General features: G+C 43.7%; 1 protein-coding gene across 1 annotated transcript; it reads right to left on the bottom strand.

Annotated features, from left to right (window-relative positions):
* Positions 1–4,038: 4,038 nt before the first annotated feature.
* On the bottom strand, positions 4,039–22,101 carry ZRANB2 (zinc finger RANBP2-type containing 2). Its single transcript, XM_074221190.1, has 10 exons — positions 21,943–22,101; positions 19,002–19,054; positions 18,805–18,913; positions 14,748–14,830; positions 14,586–14,662; positions 13,909–14,043; positions 9,809–9,978; positions 7,481–7,567; positions 5,456–5,614; positions 4,039–4,153 (listed from the first exon to the last, which is right to left on the bottom strand). The coding sequence occupies exons 1-10, from the start codon at positions 21,996–21,998 to the stop codon at positions 4,090–4,092; spliced, it is 993 nt and encodes a 330-aa protein (XP_074077291.1). The 5' UTR covers positions 21,999–22,101; the 3' UTR covers positions 4,039–4,089.
* Between the last annotated feature and the right edge of the window lie 526 nt (positions 22,102–22,627).

Below are 22,627 nucleotides of genomic sequence, written 5' to 3'. Positions count from 1 at the left end.
ATACCCTGTCCCCCGCAAAGAGAAACTTCAAGAAAAACAAAGGGAGAAAAAAACATGCTTCAGTCTGTATCCAAACACCATCAGCTCTGGTTTTGGGATGTATGGCCATCTTTTTCCTAAGCCCATCAGAGAAATTGCATCCCTATTTTTCCCACATTCTATTGCTTGTTGTATTTCGTTCCATTGTATCCCTCACCCTCATTTATTCTATTCTCTCCAAACATATGCATTATCTTTCCTCTTTCTTATCACCTACATGCCCCCCACCCCTCCCCCTGCCCCATTTCTTTCCTTCCATTGTTCCTTTAGGGTAAGACAGATTTCTATACCCAATTGACCCTGTATGTTATTCCCTCTGTGAGCCACTTATAAGACTGAGACTCATTTATGCCCCCTCACTTCCCCACCATTCTCCACTAAAAATGTGTTTCCTCGCCTCTTGTGTGAAATGACTTATTCCATGCTCCTTCTCCTTTCTCCTCCATTGAGTGTTACTTTTTAGGTTTTTGCAAGGCAAAGGGGTTAACTAGCTTGCCTAAGGTCACACAGCTAAGTAATTATTAAGTGTCTGAGGTCAGATTTAAACTCTGGTCCTCCTGACTCCAGGGCCAGTGCTCTATCCACTGAGAGCCACCTATCCACCCCCATTGACTCTTTAATATCTTTTAACTTCAAATTAAATTCCCTGCAGTATCTTGTCTACACATGCTTTTTCTAATTTTTCTAATATATGAGAATGTTCATGAGTTATCAGCATCATGTTCCCTTACAGGAGTATGAGCAGTTCAACACCCAAAATTGCCACATGATATATCCTTTCAATCTTCGTGCTTCCCCTGGGCCCTGTACTTGAACAAACTTACAGTTCAGCTCCTGTCTTTCATGGGAAAGTCTGAAGGTCCCTTTTTCCTTGAATGTCCAGCTTTTACCCTGAAAGAGGGTGCTTAGTCTTGCTGGGTAATTGATTCTGGGTTGCAATCCAAGCTCTTTTGCCTTCTGGAATATGAGATACCAAGCTCCATCATTCCTTAAAGTAGAAGCTGCTAAATCTTGTGTTGTCCTGACTGGAGCTCTACAATATTTGAATTGTTTCCTTCTAGTTGCTTATATCTTCTCCTTGACCTGGGAATCCTGAAATTTGGCTATGAAATTCTTGGAAATTTTAGTTTTGGGATCTCTTTCAAAAGGTGATCAGGGGATTCTCTCAATTTCTATTTTACCCTCTGCTTCTAGGATATCAGGGCAGTTTTCTTGGAGAATGTCTTGAAAAATGAAATCTAGGGTCTTATTTTGGCATGACTTCTGAGTAATCCTATAATTTTTAAATTATGTCTCCTCCATCTGTTTTCTAGATGAGCTTTTTCCATTGAAAAATTTTTTTTTTATTTTTGGTTTCTTTTGTTTCTTGGTTTCTCACAAATTCATCAGCTTTACTTAGCTCCATTCTACAGTTGAAGGAATATCTTCTTTACCCATAACAGGTCCTCTCTCCTCAAAATTGAGGATCTCACTATTTCCTGAAGGACAACTTAAAAGAGATGGCACAGTAGATTCAGGGTGGGTCCTGGAGGAAGACTCAAGCTCAAATCTGAGTTCAGACACAAATAGTTATGGGATCTTCTACAAGTCATTCACCCTGGCTGATTCATCACCAAATGAAGCTGGAGAAGGTAATAGCAAACCCCATCAGCATCTTTGAAAAGGAAACCCCAAATGGGGTCCTCAAGGTAAGCCAGTTATGACAATCTACAGACACTCAAACGGCTTCTACTGCAATACCCTTGTTGTTCTCCTACCCTGACTAAGTGTGGGTATTTCATCACTAGCTGGGTCCTTACTCTCCTCTGGGCTTCTCCCATCCTATCCCTCCTCAGGTCAGCACTTTTGAAATGATCTCCTTGCAATGCAACTCTGCTCTATTCTTGGGATGCTACACACATTCTTGGTTCCCAGAGCCACACCTTTCAGATCATTCTCTTTTCTCTATATGTCCATGACATTCAAGTATTCAAATTGCCTCCCCTAAAATAATGTAAGCTCCTTAGGAGAACCTCCCTTTTTGGAGGTGAGGGGCAGGTTTCCTTCTGTACTCACTGCTTAGTACAAAGTCAAACCAAATATATACTATTACACAATGCTTAATGGATTTTGACAAAACAAGGAATCGGAAGTGATGAACCATTCAAATGACAGGAAATTTAAAACTAAACAATAGTTCTGAGCTCAGGATTGTACTTTTTATTTTAACAAACACCACTCACTTGGCTGGCTTGATTCACAAGCTTTATTTCCATATTTCTACAGCATTATTTCTTAATGAAACAAACTAGTACAGTTTAGTGAGACTAAAGAAAATCATCATCAGAAACTTCTAGTATCTACCATTTGCCAAGTACATAAAACTTTTGGTTGCTAAGGACAGCAAAATAGGAGTATACCAAACCAAATACCAAGGGGAACATGAAGCTTCTAGATCATCTATCTTATCTTCACAATGGAGAAGCTGTGACTTTCAAGAAGTCAGAGGCACAATTATAAGAGATTCAGTGTTCTGTGCAACTTACAGGCTACACTTAGTAAAGTTGGTGGGGATATACATGTATGTTATGTATGTTTTTATATGAATGAAACTGGAAGTTCAGTCCTTTCCCAAAAGATTATCAAAATATCACTACCTAAAACATTTGCTTTGATTTTGAGATTAGTCCAAAAGAAAATTAAAGTTTTCTTTGAAAATCAATAAAATTGTTGCCCTAGTTGCCTCCATTTGTTAATCATTTTATTATTTATGCTCAACTCTTTGAAGTTCCCTCATTCAAATAACTAAACAGTTTCTCATCTTTTCATAACAATAAAAAGATACAAAACCCAACTGTTCATTTCCTTCCATACTTACCTTGCAAAGCCACTTGAAGAAACTGTTAAAGAGAAACCCTCCCCACCCCACTGTAAGCGAGAAGTCAGAACCACCAGAGGAATTTCAGAGACCAGATGTTGATACAGAAATCAAACAAATTCCTGAAAGCATTTTAAGCCATAAGTTATTTCAACTGAAGGAGACAACAGTTTCCTGTTCCATCATGCAGAAGGGAATTCACTCAGTGTCTAAGTGTGAACCCCATCAGGGCCCCTGGCTCCCTGAAGCTGAATGCAGATATCACCATGACTGGCTAAGCTTACAACGCACACTCCTTTCACAGGAAAAGTTCTATTGCTCAGATAGTTTCTCAATTTCCTCTTCCTTAAGCTCTCTGAGATTCCTCTTCCTCTGGGACTCCCAGATTTGTGGCCCTGTCTTCCCCACTCATCTCTGTGCTTTTGTGAACATCCAAGCTCTTTAAAAAAAGAAAACAAAACCAAAATCCAAAAAAACCAACAAAAAACCATGACTTTATATGCATTACTACAAATCAATATTGAAAATGTTAATATGGTCAGAAAGACATAAGTTTCCCCCCCCTTAATAACCATGCTAAAGACAACAGAAGAGATAACTCTTATCAGTCTCAGTCCCTACACCCCAAATTAATTCAGGGAAAAACAAGCTATCTCTTCTGGTAACTCAGAGCAAGGTCTGACCCTTGTCTTAGGATGTAATACTGAGGAAAAGTAAAGAGAGAAACACAAAGTCACAGTTATACAATCCTGGGGCACTTTTTATGGATTCCTACAATCTACTGTCATTGAGTACAATCTTAAACTGAGTGTCAATTTGTGAAAGGTGGTTGACTATATGAAGATTCATAGATCAAACTCTAAAGGTGGCAGACTCTTTATCGTCAGGAAATACTTGGAAATGAAAAACAACATGGTGATACCAGAAAACAAAGCTCTCTGGGAAATTAGGTAGAGAAAACCTCTAATTTTAACTAACAGAAGCCTAAACACGTAACTATTATGGGGATATTATGGCTTAAAATGCTAATGTAACTTCCAAAATGAACACGGCTGTAGTTTTCCAGAAAGCAACGACGGACATGCACCTCCACTAGCGGATTTAAGACTTCTGATCAAGTAAGACACCAAACTTCTTAAAAATAGGCTTCATGCACTGTACTGCAATTGGTTTTAGGTGTAAATTTTAATACATTATTTCTTTTTAGAGCTTGAACGGGAACCCGATTGGGATGATCCAGATGATGACCTGCGGCGCCTGGAAGATAAAAATGGAGAAATCGGCAAAGCCTTGAGTGGGCCCTGACCAACACTACACACACACAACACCTGGGCGGCAAAGGGGCTTATTCTACACTTGGATTGGGTCACCCAGTTTGTGAAGAAGTTGCTAAGAGATCAAATTCAGTGTTTACAGGGAGTAAAGGTTTAGTTAACACTAGTTTTTACAGAAAACTCCTCTTCCTCAGAAGCCCTCCCAGGCCCTGCCAACTCAGAGTCCTGCAAGTCTCAGGCAGTATGAACCTTAGACAGAGCTAGCATTCTCACTTCAGTAAGGCTTTGGTCTTGTCTTCTGAGAAAATCATACTCTGGAGCCCAAGATTGTAAGAGAAGCCAAGCTGCTGAGAAGGCTGAAGCTCCCAGGAAACTTATAAGACCCAAGCTACCCAGCACTCCAGGGGGCTTAGCTTCTGGGTGTCTTTCATCTTAATTGAAGTCTGACTTTAGTGCTGGGACAGGAAAGCAGGGAGTCTAACTTCAAAGGTCAAAATCGGGAGAAGGCAGCATAGGAAGGGATAAAAATCCTAAAGAGTCAAACTTCTATCTGATATATGGCCTGAAGGTAGCAACTGTCTCAGGCAGTGTGAAGGGGAGCTCTCTCTGGGGCAGTGGCCCTGAGGCACAGGAGGTCACCAGCAGAACTGAATCAAAGGTGCCTGGAAAGCTAACCATCCAATTGAACTGCCACAGAGGCTTCAGGGAGGCTAATGGGTGACTCTGGAGCAAGGAATGCTAAGAAGCCTCAAAGATAATCCCCAACATCATCCAATAGGAAGGGGACAGTGACAGGGAAGGAAAGTCAGGAAGAAAGCATCGAACTCTTGGAGTATCTCCTCAGAGCCACATTCTCACCCATCTTTAGAATGGTTAGGAGCTTATTGGACAGAGAGAGCCTTAGGGCACCAATGGGCAATACCCAAAATGGAAATGAAATGTCTGACTTAAAACTTGGAAGAGATTAATTAAACTCTTCCTTCTCCCTGTTTATTGAGAGATGGACTAAGGAACAGTTAGAAAATAAACTAGAAGACAAGGACAAAAATGGAATGGAGACCAAAGCCATTCAGGAACAACTGGGAGGTGCCAACTGTACAAATACCTTAAAAACGTCCAAACGGACAATCTGACTTATATCTTTCCTTGACATAACTGGGTCTCAAACAAAATAACAGTGTGTAGTTGGAAATGAAAGTGACACAAATTCAACCCTTTCCCAATCCTTTAGTAAATATATTCCAGTCTCAAAAGTACCCATTCTTATTTCTACAGAAACCCAAACCTTTCGGGTGACCGTGATCTGGTGCGTCTTTTTTTGCGATCACCGGGTGAAGAAGATCTAGAAGGGCTTCGTTTTCTGCCTCTCTCAGGAGATGATGAGGAACTTGAATAAGATCTTTTTCGTGGGGAGGAAGACCCCCTGTGGGACCTGGAGCTGGATCTTTATCGATTGAGAAATAAATTAAACATTTCATTAAATCACAGAGCGAAAAACTGGTCTACTTAGCTAACAGATCCAAGACTGAGCATAAGTCACCAATCTCCTAAAAAACATACTTACTGCTTCCTCAACAGAAGACACTCTGTTTTGCCCATGAAAATAAACTAATATTCAATATCAAATTCTGAAAACTTAGTAGCTGGTATGGAACTATAAACATGATGCATTCGATGTCATTTTCTATTTGCATCAGACTACATTTTTTCTCCACATCATTCCAAAAATGAAGCAGAGAGGGAATGAAAGCACAAATCTTCACTACCCTTGGAATTGTGCATTTGAAAATTCAACTTTGCCATTTTAGAAAAGCAGAAACTAAATACCTGATTACCAATTTCCTGAGGATAAGAAAATATAAACAACCATCTGAAATTAGGCAACTGAACACAAGTTGCAATCGAGAAAGCAGGGATGGCCAGGGGAGAGAAGAGGGGAGGAGGGAAGGAGAAAGAAATAGCAAATGTGTCAAATCACCATATGTTGAATGACAATATGACCAATTGTTTACTAAAACTGGTTCAAAACATTTACAAATTTCATCCAAGAAGAGACACTATTCATGAAATATGACGTGTGGACATTCACATGTTTGACTCGGGAAAACATCCATTTTGTTATATGTAATGACTATTTTCATTCCTCACTTCCAGAATTCTGGTTGAAGCATTCAGCTCCAACATCCCAAAAAATTCACCTTTGGGCTGAGGTTAAGAATAAAAAGCCCAAAAGGAGAATTCTTTGGAATGTTGTGAGCAAGAAAAATGGGAGGCTAAGAATGGAGGCTGCTCCAGTCAACTCTCTTGCTAAGAGGAACTCTAAAGGGTGCCCACCTTCACTACCCTGACTGGACCAAAAAAAGGCAAGGTGGCTTTCTAAAACTTGGGAGCAAAGGACTCCAGGCCTGTGGCTCACATTGTTCTTACTGCATCAAGTCCGGTAAGTCTAAGAACTACTAATTTCTTATTTGGCTTCTGTATTTGCCAAAAAGGAATATTTTTTAAGCTCAAACTGAAGTCTTTTGGATTCTAAAAATTGTCTTCTAATTCTCGTTAGGTTCTAAGACTAGGGGCCTCTGTAAGGCAGGGTCTCAATAAATTATCTGAAGAAATTTCAAGACCAATGCAGCTCTAGATTTCACCTGTTTTTGCACAAATAAGGTTTAGAACATTGTTCAATTTGTTCCCACTACCCAATTTCTTCACTGTACAGACTCAGCACCAAGAATACTTCTAGAGCAGGTGCCAACCTCCTGTGCCCTGTTGCAGACACTGGCTGCTGTCTGATATTCTAAGGCTTCAATTGTCTTAGATGAAATGTCCTGGGCAGTGCAATATTCCAGCCACCATCACGAGAAAAATTAACAAAGGGAAGGAAAAGGGGCCTCAAAAATGTCTCAAAAGGCAGTTGCTTTGGTTTTCACTGGAATCACAACCGAGGGGATCTATTTTTGGTCTAAATGTATTTATGGGTGAAGCTGCAGCAGCAGGTGAACCTCTCCTAATAGATGCTAACACACTGGTGATGATACTCCAATGGGGCTGTGGGATCCCACCTCATGGCATTGTACCACCAACATAACAGATTGTCATTTAAATTTAATCATGGGAATGTCTTGGCACACTGCTGGCAATGGAAACATTTCAGATGAGAACATTAAGCTGAGGCAAGAGCATTAGTTTTCCAATTAAAAAAACAAAGGGACAAGTAAAAAGCAAATCAAAGTTGTCCAAGCAGCAGCAGCAGCCAGGCTCTCTGGTGTTGTTTGATTTCCTCTCTGCAGGGCAGAGTGGATGCTACCTCATTCACCTGGATTTCGACCCACGAGATCTCGAAAGTTCTCTGGAACTGGACCGAGACCTTGACCGGGAGCTGGAGGAGCTTCCTGAACGGGACCTGGAACAACACGGAAGGATTTTTTCCAACATCACTTAAGCACTGCTGGTAAGAATCAGACATTTGACTTTCCTGCAACAAGACAAGGGTCTGGGATCCATGTTTTCCAAACAAGGATTAACAAGGACCTTTTCCATGTCTGCTTTGGGCAGAGTTTAGGAGGGCTTCTGAATCATCACCATCACCCTAGTTATTTTCCTAAAAGGAATAAAAATCTACCAACGTACTCAAAATTCCTTACAAGAATATGGAAAGATGACCCTACTGTCATTATAACAAGATCAAGTGCTTTCCTATGTTCATGGTACAAAGTTCAGGTTCAGCCTTGACTGACACTGGGCCCAAGTGGGGGCACCCTGACCTGCATTTCTAGCACCCACTGGTCTGCCCACTTTTCCTTCCAACTGGCCTCAGGCTACTGCTAGTGAGTAAGCAGATGTGAACAGGCTGCCCTCTTCCTCCACTTGTTTCAGTCCAGACTACTTTATGGAAACTCTGAGCAGAGAGAAAGCTCATCCGGTCCATCTTGTTGAAGGGGGAGCCAATGGCAGGGTGTCCACTGAAGCCAGCCTTTGGTTCAGGTGTCTTTAACATAGCATTAGAAATTGAGGAGTCCCACATTTAGAGTTATTAACCTATCATCTCAAAGCCACCTTTTCCCAATCTGTGCCAAAGAAGAAAACCAAAAGAAATTCATTAGTAATCTTAAAAAGAAAATACTTTTTCCTTTGAAAAAAACAAATCCTGTAAACTGAAAGACTGATGATTTTCTACCTGAAAATTTCCCCTCAATCACAGAATTTGATTCCTTCAGGGAATGATGATGGAAAATTGCCCAATCCCAAAGTGCAGGACACTCAAGTTTGTACGGATCTCAATGTACCTTGGTTATTAATACTACTGAGGGATAAATATTACAACTTAGTCTAACTTACAGAACACTACTATTCAGGGACAAAGATTTCACCAGAGAAAAGAAGCAAACAACTTCTGGTTTCTATTAAGCCCCGTTTCGGCAGCGGAGCTTAACTTCAAGCTTAAGTCTTTTTTAGATGCTACATGCTTTCACTGAGAACAACTTGTAATCAAGAATACCCCAAGAAGCCTTTTATCCCAAGGATTGGAGAGTCAAAGAAGGACAGGCATTGGAAGGAATGAGAACCATAAACACTCTGCCTGTTCTGGGGTTGGCCAGACCTACATATGAAAAGAATCAAACTCAGTCTGGTGTTGCCAATGCTTTATAAACCTCATCCCCCTGCCTCGAAGCAACCCCAGGTCATGGAATTCTGGTAGTCTGTTGTCCTTATCAGGGTCTGTAGAGAATCATTGGCAATTTACCAGAGGCTCCTCTAGAGACAGAGAGACACTAATGACAGGAGATACTTAAGATGAATTCAGGTCTTAGTAGCATCAATCTGCCTTTTTCATTCATTTCTTTGAATCTTAAGAAACAGAAGTGTTAAGTAATGGCTTCATCTGAGAGTCTTATCCCTCAATAAGAGGTTTACAAAAAAGAAAATGGAGGGGAATAAGCATTTCCAGAGTACCTACTGTGTGCTAGGACTGTGTTAAATGATGGAGATATAGAGAAATGAACAGTAATAACACCAACCGTAACACTAACATTTAGGGAGATATTACAGTGTGCCAGCACTATGCTAAGCCCTTTACAATAACACCTTGTTGGATAGATAAGAAAACTGAGGCAGGGGTGAAGTGATTTGGCCAGAGTCACACAGATACTAAGTTCCAGAGGCTACACTGCAACTTGGGTGACTGAATCTAGGTGCTGAGCTTCATCTACCAGGCAACTCTGGCACCCTTAAAACAAGAGAGTTTTCTAACACTGGTAATATCATATTTCTTCACAATTAAAAAAAAAAAGACCAAATGTCTTACACAATAACAGGTGTAGATTAAACAATCATAGTATTTTATGCCGATTCTTTTCATTTCAACTATTTCAGTAAAGAAGGTATAGGGCACATATGAACCATACTTTAAATGCAAATTCATTAAAACATCTTAATTTTGGAGGAGAAATGGAGAAAATCTACATCAACATATCAAAAAGTTAAGTGAGAGAAAGGCAGTATCTACACGAAATCACTTGTTCTCCAAGATGAAGTCCCTAAATAAAGTTGAAAGTTTAATTCAATCTAAGAAAAGCATTGTGTAAATAAAGAAGTTAGATACTGACATTTTGCCTGGTGTTACCCTGGACCTGTACCCGTTTACCTGGACCTAGACCTTGAGCTTGAGTGGGAGGAAGAGCGGGAGGAAGAGCGGGAATGGGAGGAGCCAGACTTAGAGCGACTTCTTCTGGTCACTTTCTTTTTACTGCCATCTTCCTCTTCACTGGCATCGAGGTTATACTTTGACAGATCAGCATCATCTTCATCCTCATCCTAATGAAAATGAACCCATCCCAGTCCATTAGATTTAGGAATCTAGGTATTACCATAATAAAAAGACAACTTCCTCTGCTAACTGAGAAATTACCCTGCACCCCCCACAGGCCATTTCCATGTAGATTCGGAAATTCCAGAAGAAAAATTCCCCAGAAAAATTCAAATGAGGGTACAAAGTTCAATTTCAGGGTTTCATCTTTCAAAGAACTAGATATGTGTCAGTGGTGGAAGTGATCCTCACAATGTATTCTGGTAACCAGGGGCTGGCTTGGGTATGGCTTTGTCTGACATAGAACCTAGGAATGCTGCCTCCATTTCCTCTGAGATTCTCTCCCAGTCCGAACACAAATGAACTAAACCATTCTCTTGCTTTGAGAGTTAAAGAACTTTTCCCTTCTAATTTGATCACTCTAAACCAGAAGTTTTTGAGGAGAACCTTTCATTGTCTTTACTGCCAGTGGTAATGATATTCATAATAATTAGCATTAATATAATGTGATCTAGTTTTCATTCTCCTAAAATTCTTGGAATGCCAGTTTATTCTCCTAATTTCTTTGCTGCTGTTTAATTTTGCCTGAATCTTCAGGACACCAGTTGGGATCTTGGCAGAGATTCTGGGGTAGTTTGCCATTTCCTTTTCCAGCTCATTTTAGAGATGAGGACCTTTGGCAAACAGAGGTAAGTGATTTGCCCAGTGTCACACAGTAAATACCTAAGCCTGAATGTACCCTCAAGTATTCCTGATCTCTGGCCTAGAGTTCTAGACTGTGTCTATACTGTGTCCTCTAGCGGCCCTATCCCCATTTTATAGATAAGGAACCAGAAGCAGGCAAAGTTAAGTGAACTGTCTAGGTTTCCAAAGTTAGTCAGGATCTTGAACCTGGAAGTGAAGTCAAGAGTCCCTACCCACTGGATGACACAGCTGCCTCTAGACTCGAAGTCTGATGCACTGACAAGATTTTCTACTCAAGTGAAAACAAGGATCTTAGATTAAGATACTATGCAATACTATAACTCATCATTTCAGAAGCAAAAAAGAAAAAAAGTTTGTTATATGCTTCCTGTCTAAGTTAAGGTTCCAAATAATATCTTCAAATGCCAAAGTAGTCAGCAGTATGGGTTTAGGGGAACAAGAAGTCTCCCGACACACAGGAACTGAAGTTAGTCCAACTTTTCTAGCCTGTACCAGTCTCGGCTGAAGGGGTAGGTGTAGGGATGGTATCTCATAGTTCCTCTCTGTTGACACAACTGGAACAGGGTTCTGGGAGGATATAACTTATTCCATAAAACATGGAAAAGAATGAGTGAGTTTGTGTGTTTATGGGAGGAGAGAGGTAGAGGGAGAGGAGGGGGGAGGGAGAGTGCTGAAGAGTACCGTCTATTCAGGTTTACTGGTATGAGGAGATATCTAGGTACCTGAGGAGGAAGTGTGGTAGAGAGCACTGAGTGGAACAAAACAGCAATGGGAAAAGAAAAGTCTTTTTAGATCATTAGGGCTGAAGAGTTGAGTTCAGGAAGCCCCACAGGTTGGTGAGACAGAGGGGCAAGGGCTGAAGTGTCTGTTAGGGCTCGGGGATAACCTCACTCATCTAGAAAGTTTGAGAATCAACAAGAGGGAATTCTATTTTGGATCTGATTCTCTAAATGAAGAATCAGATCCTGGGATAAAAGGATAACCTTGGAGGGGCTAGGAGGGAGAGGAAGAGAAGAAAAGGCCATCTGAGCTCCCTGTGACTCAGATCTGAGGAGGGAAGATTTTAAAGTGTATTAGAGAAGGAATGGTGGGGACTACAGTTCCACTTGTAAAGCTGGCCAAAGAGGGAGAAGGAAATCTCAAGAAAGAAACTCTCCACAGGAAACAGTTCTGAGGAGAGAAAGGCCAGTGGGTCTAAGATCAGCTGCAGAGACAACTCAAAGACACTGGTGGTCAAGCTGGGTAACAGGTCCATGGAGTGCCCAGGCCTGCTACAGGCTTTGAGCTAGGGCAATGGAAAAGTGCAACCCTGGGAGGTTTACTAAGGGGCCTGATTTACTAAGAAGCAAGCACCTGAGTTCTCAATCCAAGTCTGGCCATTGGCACTGGAGATAAGCGAGGCAACAACATCCTCATCTAAGCATCAGCATCAGCAACACTGACTTTGCTCCACAGGCTGGGCCCTTTGCTGAGATTTTTGCAGTTATTCTCTCAATGGTTCCTCACAATAACTCTGGGAGGCAGGAGACTTTATGATCCCACTTTATAGATGAAGAAACCAAGGAAGAGAGAGGCAACAGGACCAAAGAACGTCCCAGATCTGGCCCTCTATCTCCTGTTGCAGAGGATGTGACTGCTGAACCATTGTCAGGGATGTTTTCACCTCAATCTTTTAGGAGGGGGAAAGAACAGCTTTGATGTGGACACCTGAGGAAATTCTTGAAGAAATCATTATGTGTAGAAAAAAAAAAGTGGTGGCATCAAGAACAGGCTGTGATGGGAGTAACTTCCCACCCCATCTCCTTTTCAAGCCACTAAAGGCAATCTTGGAATTCTCCAGGTCTTCGTAACGCATAAGAACGCTTCTCATATTTCTCTTCTCGTGTAATAATGAGATGGAACATAACCAGGTTGACCCAAATGCCTCAACATTGGCATTCAAAAACTGTAATCAGGATGTTTTGATGAGGATCCTGCAGGTCTCCAGTGGAGGGACCCTAGGAATCTGCACCTTCTCCATCCTTTTAGAAACCAGTGACTCAAGATGACAGTGCTGATGACATACTTATCAAACCCATAGATGCTCCTGAGCTGGGAGGAGAGCTATCACTCATAGGAAGAGCCAGGCTACCCAAAGATCATCAGTTTGTCAAAGACCGGGCTTCTGAACCCAAGTACTAAGTCTAGACTCAGAAACGACTCTGTCGAAAAGGAAAAATTCTCCAAAACAAAACAAATCCTCCCAGAAGGAGACAAGCAAATCCCAGTTAGACAGCCTTGGAGTCATGGAGGTCAAAGAGTTGAGAGGCACCAGAGAGGCTAGGCTTTCAGGAATAGGGAGGCGTCAGTTCTTCCAGACTCTGCCCTCATTAGGTTAGATCCCTTCTGGGCACCATTTTTCATCTACAATGATCAACTTCCTGAATGCCTGAGGACAACAGGTTGGCCACCAAAGGCTCCAGGCTCTGGTCACATACCACCCAGCCATTCCCCTGCAGAAGATCCCTAGACACAGTAACTGTTTTCTAGTTTCTGAAGGGCTTTTGAGTGGAATAGGGTGCAGACTCATTCTCTTCCTAAATAGATGGCAGAACCAGGGACAAAGGGACAAATTCAGGCTTTATGGCAGCAAACACTTCCTTCCAATTTCTCATTAGTCTAGAGAAGACTTGGCAAGATGAGAAGTTTCCCTTCAAGGAGGCCTCAGGAAATCCACCATTGGAATGAAGAAGGGAGCTGAGCATCCACCCCCCGTCACATCTCAAAGGACCAAACTTAGATCTGTTCCAAAGAAAACCTCACTCATATCAATCGGACTCCACATGGACTAGCTGAGGACCTGCTGCAAGGTCTAAGTTGGCTGCCAAGACCTCCCCGTCAATGTAAAAACATTATGACTACAAAGAACTGTGTTTACTGAAAAAGAGTGGGCAGCCTCAGAGCTTTCCCCACTCCTGCAAGTGTCGAGGGGAGAATGGACAAACTCATAATTCAAATGTCAGAAGGACCAGGACTAAACATTTGAGACAAGATGTGAAAAATGACATTTGCAGCCTCTTTCAATTATGGAAACCTGTGATTTTTTGAGTTTAATACCCAACTTTACCACTCAATTATTCTTGTAACCATGGATACCTTAAAATGAACTAATATGAATGACTCACCTCCAAGGGTGGTCGTGGAGTTTTTATATTATATAGGAAACAATCCTAAAATAAGAAGCGCATCATTACCTCATCCAATTTATATTTGGATAGATCTTCATCCTCATCCTCTTCTTCACCCTCTGATTCTTTATCTTCAACTTCCTTTAAGATAGAGGCAGGTCCAACTGCTTTCCCTCTATACTTTTTCTTTTTCCGACCAAACTAAATAGAGAAAAATAGTGAATCTTTCTTCACCAGCCAAATGGAGACGTCCATTTCTGTACTAAATGCTACTTTTAAATAAATTATTACTGAAGTCTTATAATAATATTATTCACTTCCCCCCCTTGAAATACTAAAAATATATTCTTATGGTTTTTGTTCAGTCATGTCTGCCTCTTCATGATCCCATTTTGGATTCTGTGGGCAAAGATAGTAGAGGGGCTTGCCATTTCCTTCTCCCAGCTCATTTCACAGAAGAAGAAACTGAGGCAACCAGGGTTAAATGACTTGCCCAGATTCACAGACCAGAAGTGTCTGAGGCCAGACTTGAGCTCAGGTCTTCCTGACTCTAGGTTCAGGCTAAAATACATATTCTGGTAAATAAACAATTTTAATATGAACTCACTCAAGTTGTGCAGAAAACAGAAATGACAATTTTGTCAAACAAAAAGTAAAAACATTCAGTTGCCTTTTTTTGAACTAGAACTACTTCCACTCTGCTGTTTATAATGCATTCCATTTTAGTACTCAGACAGATTTACCTCATCATATTCTCCATCAGACTCTTCTCGTTCAATATATTCCACATTTTCTCTTTCATTAAAACCTCCACCATAGCCTAAAAAAAAAAATAAAATTCCCTCAAGTTCTTATCATCGGTTTATGCTTCTCTATCAAATGGCCCCAACATGACTCTAGCTTACCCGTCCTCTCCTCCAGCTTGGCATACTTGGGGGTGTTGCACATATTACACTCGGATCTTCGGGCCCAGTTGACATTACTACAACTAGAAAATGCAAAGAGCTGCATGTTAGAGAAATGTGGAGACTGAGAAGATGGAGACAATTAAAGACAGAGAAAATTCAATGCTGAGCTCATGTTTAGCACCACAGAGAACAATTTTTTTTCTTTTTGAAGAAACTTCAGTATTTTTTTTTTTAAAGAAAATTACTACAATAGTTGTTGTAAAAGTAAACATACCTTCCTGCTCCCCGCTGGCCCCCTCCCAAAAGAGAAACCTCAAGAAGAATAAAGTGAGGGAAAAAATTCTTCAGTTTGTATTCAGTCACCATCAGCTTCTTTGGGCTGGATAGCATTCTTTATACTAAGCCCATCAGGGAAATTGCTTCAAATTTTTTTCCCCACAGTTGCTATTGCTAGCTTTATTTCCTTCAATCCTATTCTCCCCACCCCCATTTATTCAATTTTCTCTCTCCTTTCACCCTGCCCCTCCTCAGAACTAGTTGCATCTGACTACCCTCTCACATGATTTCCCCTCTCTTCTGTCACCTAGAACCTACTCCCTTACCCACCCTGAAACATTTCTCCTATCCCTTTCTTTCCCCTCGTTTTCCTCTAGTGCAAGACAGATTTCTATATCCAATTGAGTTTGCATTTTATTTCCTCTTTGAGCCACTTCTGATGGGAGTAAGGCTTACTTTCTCCCCCTCACCTTCCCCCTCTTCCAATCCACTGAAAAAGCATTTTCTTGACTCTTTTGTGAAACAACTTACCCCATTCTACCTTTTCCTTATTTCATTTCCCCCCCATTAACTCCATCTTTTTAATATCTTATCCCTTCATATTCAGCTCCCTCCTGTGCCTTGTCTACATATGCTCCTTCTAACTGCTCTAATAAATGAGAAGGTTCACATGAGTATTATCAGTATCATCTTTCCATGTAGGAATACACAGTTCAGCATCATTAAATCCCTTATAATTTACCCTTCTCATCCACCCTCTCTATGCTTCATTTGAGTGATGTACTTGGAGATCAAACTTTCTGTTCAGAGCTGGTTTGTTTCATCAAGAAGATTTGAAAGGCCCCTATTTCTTTGAATGTCCATCTTTTCCCCTGGAAGAGTATGCTCAATTTTTCTGGTAGTTGACTCTAAGTTGCATACCAAGGTCTTTTGGAATATCACGGCCCAAGATCTCTGAGCCCTTACATAAAAGCTCTAAATCCTGTGTAATCCTGACATTTGACTTGTTTCTTTCTGGCTTTCTCCTTGACTTGGGAGTCCTGAAATTTGGCTATAACATTCCTGGCAGTTTTCATTTTGGGATCTCTTTTAGGAGGGGATTGGTGGATTCACTCAATTTCTATTTTACCTTCTGTGCTTCTAGGATATCAGGGCAGTTTTCCTGAATTATTTTTGGAAAAATGAAGTCTAGATTCTTCTTTTGGTCATGACTTTCAGGGAGTCCAAAAAATTTTAAATTATCTGTCCTGGATCTGTTTTCCAGGTTAGTTGTTTTTCCAATGAGATACTTCACATTTTCTTCTAATGTTTCATTCTTTGTGTTTTGTTTTGTTTCATCTGACGAATTCTGCTTTTTAAGGTATTCTTCTCATTGTTCTATGGCCTACATTTTCCATTTGACCTAACATAGCTTTTAAGATATTCCCACATCACTCTGAATTCTCTTCCCAAATTTTCCTTTACCTTCCTTACTTGATTTTCAAAATCTTTTCTGAGCACCCCCATGTCCTGAGACCAATTCATATTTTTTCTTGGAGCCTCTTAATTCAGAAGCTTTGATTTTGTTATCTTCTGAGGGTGTTTTTCAATAGGGAAGCTAGATGGTGTAGCAGATAGAGAAGTGGCTTTATAGTCAGGAGTATAGAAGTTCAAATTCAGCCCCAGACACTTAATAGCTGTGTGACCTTGGGATGCCTCGCATCCAGAGCTATATTCAGTCCTCTTGATTCCCATTCTGGACCTAGATGGCTCTAGAGGAGAAAGTGAAGCTGGTATTTCAGCACAGCACCCACCCCACTCAAATCCAATTCATGTGCTTGTCATGGCATAACTTCCCTGATGTCATGGAATAAAGGACAAACATTATTATTCTGATCCTCCATAGGACAAAGTACAATTTTTTCTTCTTCTGTAGTTTGCTCATTTCCCCTGCCTGTGACTTGATTTTACGTTGTGGTTAAGGTGGGGCTCTGATTCCAGGGGATCCATTCCCAAGCTTTTGAGGGTATTTGCAGCTCCCCAAGGACCCACAAGTTCTCAATTTCTCCAAGGTCTTTTGAGAGGCTCCTCTCCTAGCCTGTTCTCTGGTCTTTAGATGAACACAATCTCTGGCCTCTGGCTTGGAGTTGTGAGGAGCGTCCCTGTTCTACTGCAGGCAGTAAGCTTTTTTGGGGCTTCCACTCCTTTTTCTGAGACTGAGGCCCCAGACTGCAACCCAGATCAGAGTGTCGGAGAATTAACAGCGTCCTGCCTTGGGGGGGACAAACAAAATTTCCCGACCCTAGAGTTCTGGAAGCAGCTACTGGCTAGCTCTGCAAGTCTGCTCCTGGTCCTCGGGGAACCAGGGCTTCCCTGAGGCCTGACCTGGACTGGGCTCCACTCTCACTCTGCTGTGAGGAAGCAACTTGCTTCCTCCTCACTGAAGGACCACTTCCATCACAGCCTCTCTAGGATAATGACCTTCAAAAAAATTGTCCTGGGTTGAGAGGGCTAGAAATCGCTCCTGCTGTCATGGTTCCAGGTGCCCTAGGTATCCCCAAAGTCTGTTCCTACACAGCTGAAGCCACTTTGCGCTGCCAGCCTAGGCTGCACTGTGGATCCTTTCTAATCCCAAAGTAACACTCTTTCTTCAGATCTTCTAAGTTGTCTTGGGCTGGAAAATTGCTTCACTCAGTCTTTTTCTGGGTTCTGTTACTCTAGAATTTAGTTAGAATCACTATTTAAAGGTATCTGGAGTGGTTTGGAGAGAGCCTCCACAAATTCCTGCTTTTATTCTGCCACCCTGGCATCACTTTTTAATGAGTAAAGGACAGAATCTATCAAGTTGACAGAGGGATATTTGTGGAAACAAAGAGGGAAACAGCCAACAAATGCCAAATGGACCCATAGCTCCACTTAACAGCTAATGAACAAACCAAGCCAAACAAATGTTTCTTTTTTTTTTTGGGGGGGGGGGGGGAATACCACAGGATTTGGAGCTATCAATGCCATCAGTCACCATTGAGTTCAATAGCTTCTCACATTTGAGGAAAAATGGGGAGCAGAGTCCTGGTCTGAGGTGCCAGAAGTCTGAGGGTATAGCTGCTGAGCTGGGAGCCCTTTCATTCTACCATACTGTCCCATGAAGGCAGAACTTCTAAAGTCAAAATAAGCTTCTTAGGATTCCTCCACAAAAATAGGAAAACAAACAATACTGAATCTTTGGAGGATAAAAGCCAAAATTCTCTTAAGTTCTCTAGTGTGTCTAATCACAAATTCTTACTCCTGGGGAAGTGGCCTTGGAGATCATCTATCCCTCCACTTCATTTGATAACTAGGGCAGCTAGATGGCATGGCCTTGGAGTTAGGAGGAGGGGACTCCCAGTCAGACTACTGATGACCCATCCAGCACACAAGGCTGGGATGGGCTTTTATTCAAGTTTCATTTGTTATGGCAGTTGTGTATACTTACAGATAAAAAGCAGACTCAGGACAATGGAAAGAGAACTCAAATGTCTTTTATATAACAGTGAATATCAGTCCCCAGTAAAATGACAACAGAACAAAGCCTTTTTCATTAAAAGGTTATTCTGCCTAATGAGAAATTTATAGAAATTAGGGTTAATTTTTCTCCTAGAGCATGGCTTCTGACATTGAGATAGGAGAGAAAGAAGGCCTTACAACTCTTCTCACACGCCGCTCCTGAGCATATCTGAAAAAGCTGGCAGCCTCAGTGCTAAGTTGTGATTCTATCCACAGAGACTGTAATGAAGACAAAAGAGTAATTCTAAAGACATACGTTTTGCACTGCCAGTCATTAGCGCTAAAGAGGCCCCGGCTCTTCTCAGCTAGCGTCTTTCCAATTTCAGTCCCACCCGCTTTCATCATCTTGGCTTCAGTCGTTTTTTCTGTAAGTGGAAGAAAAAAGATATGAAATGAGAACTAGACAACATGGGATAACTAGTCAAGAGACTATGATGATACTGGTATATTTACCTCGACCACACCGGTTACAACTGGTTCTTCTCGCAAAGTTCACATTTCCACATCTAAACAAAGGAAAATACATTTCAGAGAAATCCAGGACACACAACACATCCTTGTTTTATGTGCAGTACTATTCAAAGAACTTCAACCTTGTGATTCAAAGAACTGGTTTGGGTTTGTTTGTCAGTTGTCTCTGACTCTTTCTGACCTAATTTGTGTTTCTGTTGCAAAGATCCTGGAGGTAGTAGCCATTTCCTTCTCCAACTCATTTAACAGATGAGGAAAGTAAGGCAATCGGGGTAAAGTCATTTGCCTAAGGTCATCAGTGAGTGTCTGAGGTTACATTGGAACTTGGAGAGATGAGTGTTCTTGACTCCAGGCCTGGCACTACCGTGCCACTGAGCTGGATACTAGAGCTTAGCAATAATTCTAACCATATGGCCTTTGAAAAAGAAGGGAAGGGTAGCCATGTAGAGAGCCCAGTGGATAGAGCAGCAGCCCTGGAGTCAGGATGAATTGAGTTCCAATCTGATCTCAGACACTTGCTATTTATTAGCTTTGGGACCTTAGGCAAGTCACACTGCCCAACAAACAAAACAAAAACAAGAGCATGAAAAAGAAGAGAAACAGATCAGTGGATGAGAGTGTAGCCCAAGATCAAGGAGCATTCATCAAGTGTTTCCTACATCCTAGCTGGGTCCAGTGCTGTACTCCTGGCACATTAATTCAATAAGGAATTGGGAAATTTCCATAAACACCTAGAGGCAGAATGTGGCTGTCTTAATTTAGTGCTTTTGTATATGCCAGAGACTGGGCAAGATGGAGGAGATTGTTGCCCAAACAATCCTGACTAAAGAATTCCCCTTTTAAGGAGGGAAATGAGGACCCAGAAAATAGATATAATGTGACTAAAAAGCCAAATAGTTTAAAACAACTTGGATTAAAATACTCGAGGAGGAAAGTCCATTGAAAACCTGATAGTGTCTTGGTGTAATAATATTTGAAATCTTCCCAACCCCTACAAGTGTCTTGCAGGTCCCTGGATGCCTGAAGAAAGTTGCCACTTCTTGCACAGACGCCATTTCAGCATTTGTCTCTTCTTTACTTTCTACTATAGACCTTGATAGGAAGGTTCAAATAGGGTGGCTCTGGGACCCCCCAAGAGAATAACCAAAGCTTCCCCTGAAATCCTGCCTGCTCTTTTCGCTGTCTTCCCCTTTGCTTTGCCCTCAAATGCCCCACCATGCTGGGGTTCAGCAGAGGTTCTGAGAGCTTGGCAACTTGCTTCCTCCTCACTGAAGGACCACTTCCATCACAGCCTCTCTAGGATTTTGAAAACACATTTCTATCCACAGTTGCCCCCCCCCCCCCCCCCCCGGCAGTTCCCTCAGTTTTCTGGTGAAGGCAGTTACAAGTTCTTGTGAGGCCTCTGGTGATTCACTGAAAACAGTTTACATTGCCCTGGGAAAAAGTGAGAGTCCCTGTCTGTCTTTTCTTTGTCCTTGACCATCTTTATGCATCAATGGTTTATGGTTGGACAATTTAGAACGTCACCAGGTGTCTGCTTATATCATTTTTGTTTTTGTTCTTTCTTCTCTGGTATCTCAATCAACTTGGAAATGGAAGACAAATGTCAGTTAAAATTCCATTTCATTTGAGGGATATTGTTTGGAGACCAGCTAATTCAGTTTCTTGAATTTCTTTATGACATTTATGAAATCTCAGAGTGACTTTTTGTACCAGCTACAAGCCTTTAGATTCCTTTTCATTTTAGTCTTTTATATCACTTTGCAGTCTTCTTTTTTTTGAGGGGGGGTCTGCTCTAATTTACGTCACTGTATGCAAAAGTCTATGTTCATTTATTTTAGCAAGGCAATGGGGTTAAGTGACTTGCCCGAGGTTATACAGGTAAGTAATTATTGTCTGAGGCTGAATTTGAACTCAGGTTCTCCTGATTCCAGAACTCATGTTGTATCTACTGTACCACCTGGTTGTCTCTATGTTCATTTAATTTGGAGGATTCCTATTATGTCTTTTGGAGAATTCCTCCATTTCCCATATCATTTTCAAACAAACGCTTCTCCTAACTACCGCAAGTCCAGCCGATCAGATTTTCGTGAAATGCACTGGCGTCTTCGAGGAGAACACCTGCAACTTCACGCTGCGTTCTTGTCTCGTTGTCAGCACGCTGGGGAAGGGCTGGTCCTGGGACAAGTCGCTGCCACTCTGAGCACCAAGCAGCCCCCGCCCCCGAGTCTCCCACACGTCCGCACGCTTTCCCCCGCCGGACAGGCTTCCAGACCGAGGGCTGGGTCTGCTGGGCCCCCCAGGCCGATGCCGCCCAGACTAAAAGGAGCCCCGGTTGTGCGGCGGTCCAGAAGCCAGGTCCGGCCCGGTCAGGCTCGATGAATTCGGGGCAGAGGCGTCACAGCGGACCCGGAAAGGCCACCTACCCGCGGAGGGCTGGGGAGCTGCTCGCAGCGACAAGCAACGATTGGGGGCCACCTAATTGTGCTTTCGAGACCCCCTACTCCAAGCACCGCGTTTTCCAAACGCGGCCCGAAAGGCTGCGGGGCTCCCACCCTCCTTAAGGAGCGGCCTGGGACCGGGCCGGGAAGGGGCTGAGAAGCGGCGGCCCCGCGGATCCGGGGCGGCTCCGGCCAAGGCCGGGCTCCGGGGCGCCCCACGCGGGGCTTTTCCAGGGGCCCTCCCGCGGGGCCCCCCGCCGCCCCCGAGGCCTCCACCGGGCGGGCCGGGGCCGCAGGCGCGGACAATGGGGGCTGCGGGGCGGGGGGCGCGCCGGCCACGTGCCCGCGCCGCCCGTGGGCCCCGCTCCCCCGCTGGGAGGCGGCCCGCTCCCGGCCCGGCCCCGGCGCCCCCGGGCCCGGACGCTCGCCCGGCGAGGGGAGGCCGGCCGCCCCGGAGCCCCCCGCCGCCCGCCGCCGCTCACTTCTTGTCGGGGCAGATCCAGTCGCCGTCGCTGACTCGGAAATTCTTGGTGGACATGGTGGCCGCTCCGCCGCCGCCGCCGCCTCGCCCCTCCTCCTCCTCGGCCGCCGCCGCCGCCTCAGGACCCCAGGAAGCGGGCCGGGAGGGGCCTGACGCAGCTCCGGGGCTGCCCGCGCCGCGCCTGACTCGGGCGCGCCGCCCCTCGAGGCCCGCTGGGGCCCCCGGCGCGCCGCCGCTGGGGACGCGCCTGGCCCGGAGCGCCCGGAGCCGGCTTCGTGGGAAGGCCGCCCCGAGAGAGGGCTCCTTTGTCCTCTTCCCCGACGGAGCGGGCAGGCGGAGCCCGGGGCGGCCCGCAGGGGAGAGCGCCGTGGCGCCCGGCGTGCCGAGCGGGCGCGCGCTGCCGCCCACGGGACCGGAAGGAGGCCCGAGGAAAGCCCGGCCACCCCCTGGGCGGGGCCGGGGGCTGCGCTCCTCCGCGTCCCTCTGACCGGAAGCAGGCCGGGCGATACCACCGTAGCGCGCTGCGGGGGGGCGAGCGGCTGGGGAGAGGAGGGCTATTCCACCTGCGCCGGCAGAGGTGGGAGGCACAAGTGGCACCTCCTCATTGGTGCACACGTGCTTCTCCGGAGCGTCTTCCTCCTCTGGTGGACCCCGCCCCCACCCGGGGCACGCAGCTCGCTGGTTAA

This window comes from Macrotis lagotis, chromosome 2, assembly GCF_037893015.1.
Source record: "Macrotis lagotis isolate mMagLag1 chromosome 2, bilby.v1.9.chrom.fasta, whole genome shotgun sequence".
Lineage (NCBI taxonomy): Eukaryota > Metazoa > Chordata > Mammalia > Peramelemorphia > Peramelidae > Macrotis > Macrotis lagotis.
This window is presented reverse-complemented; position numbering and strand designations above follow the sequence as displayed.

Bases quoted from the DNA above. Each gene is read 5' to 3' on its own strand.
- ZRANB2 (XM_074221190.1), bottom strand. From the start codon at position 21,998: ATGTCCACCAAGAATTTCCGAGTCAGCGACGGCGACTGGATCTGCCCC. The intron at 14,831-18,804 runs GTATGTCTTTAG...TGCATTTTCTAG, and splicing joins AATGACTGGCAGTGCAAAAC to TTGTAGTAATGTCAACTGGG. The intron at 9,979-13,908 runs GTAATGATGCGC...CATTTTCATTAG, and splicing joins CCAAATATAAATTGGATGAG to GATGAGGATGAAGATGATGC.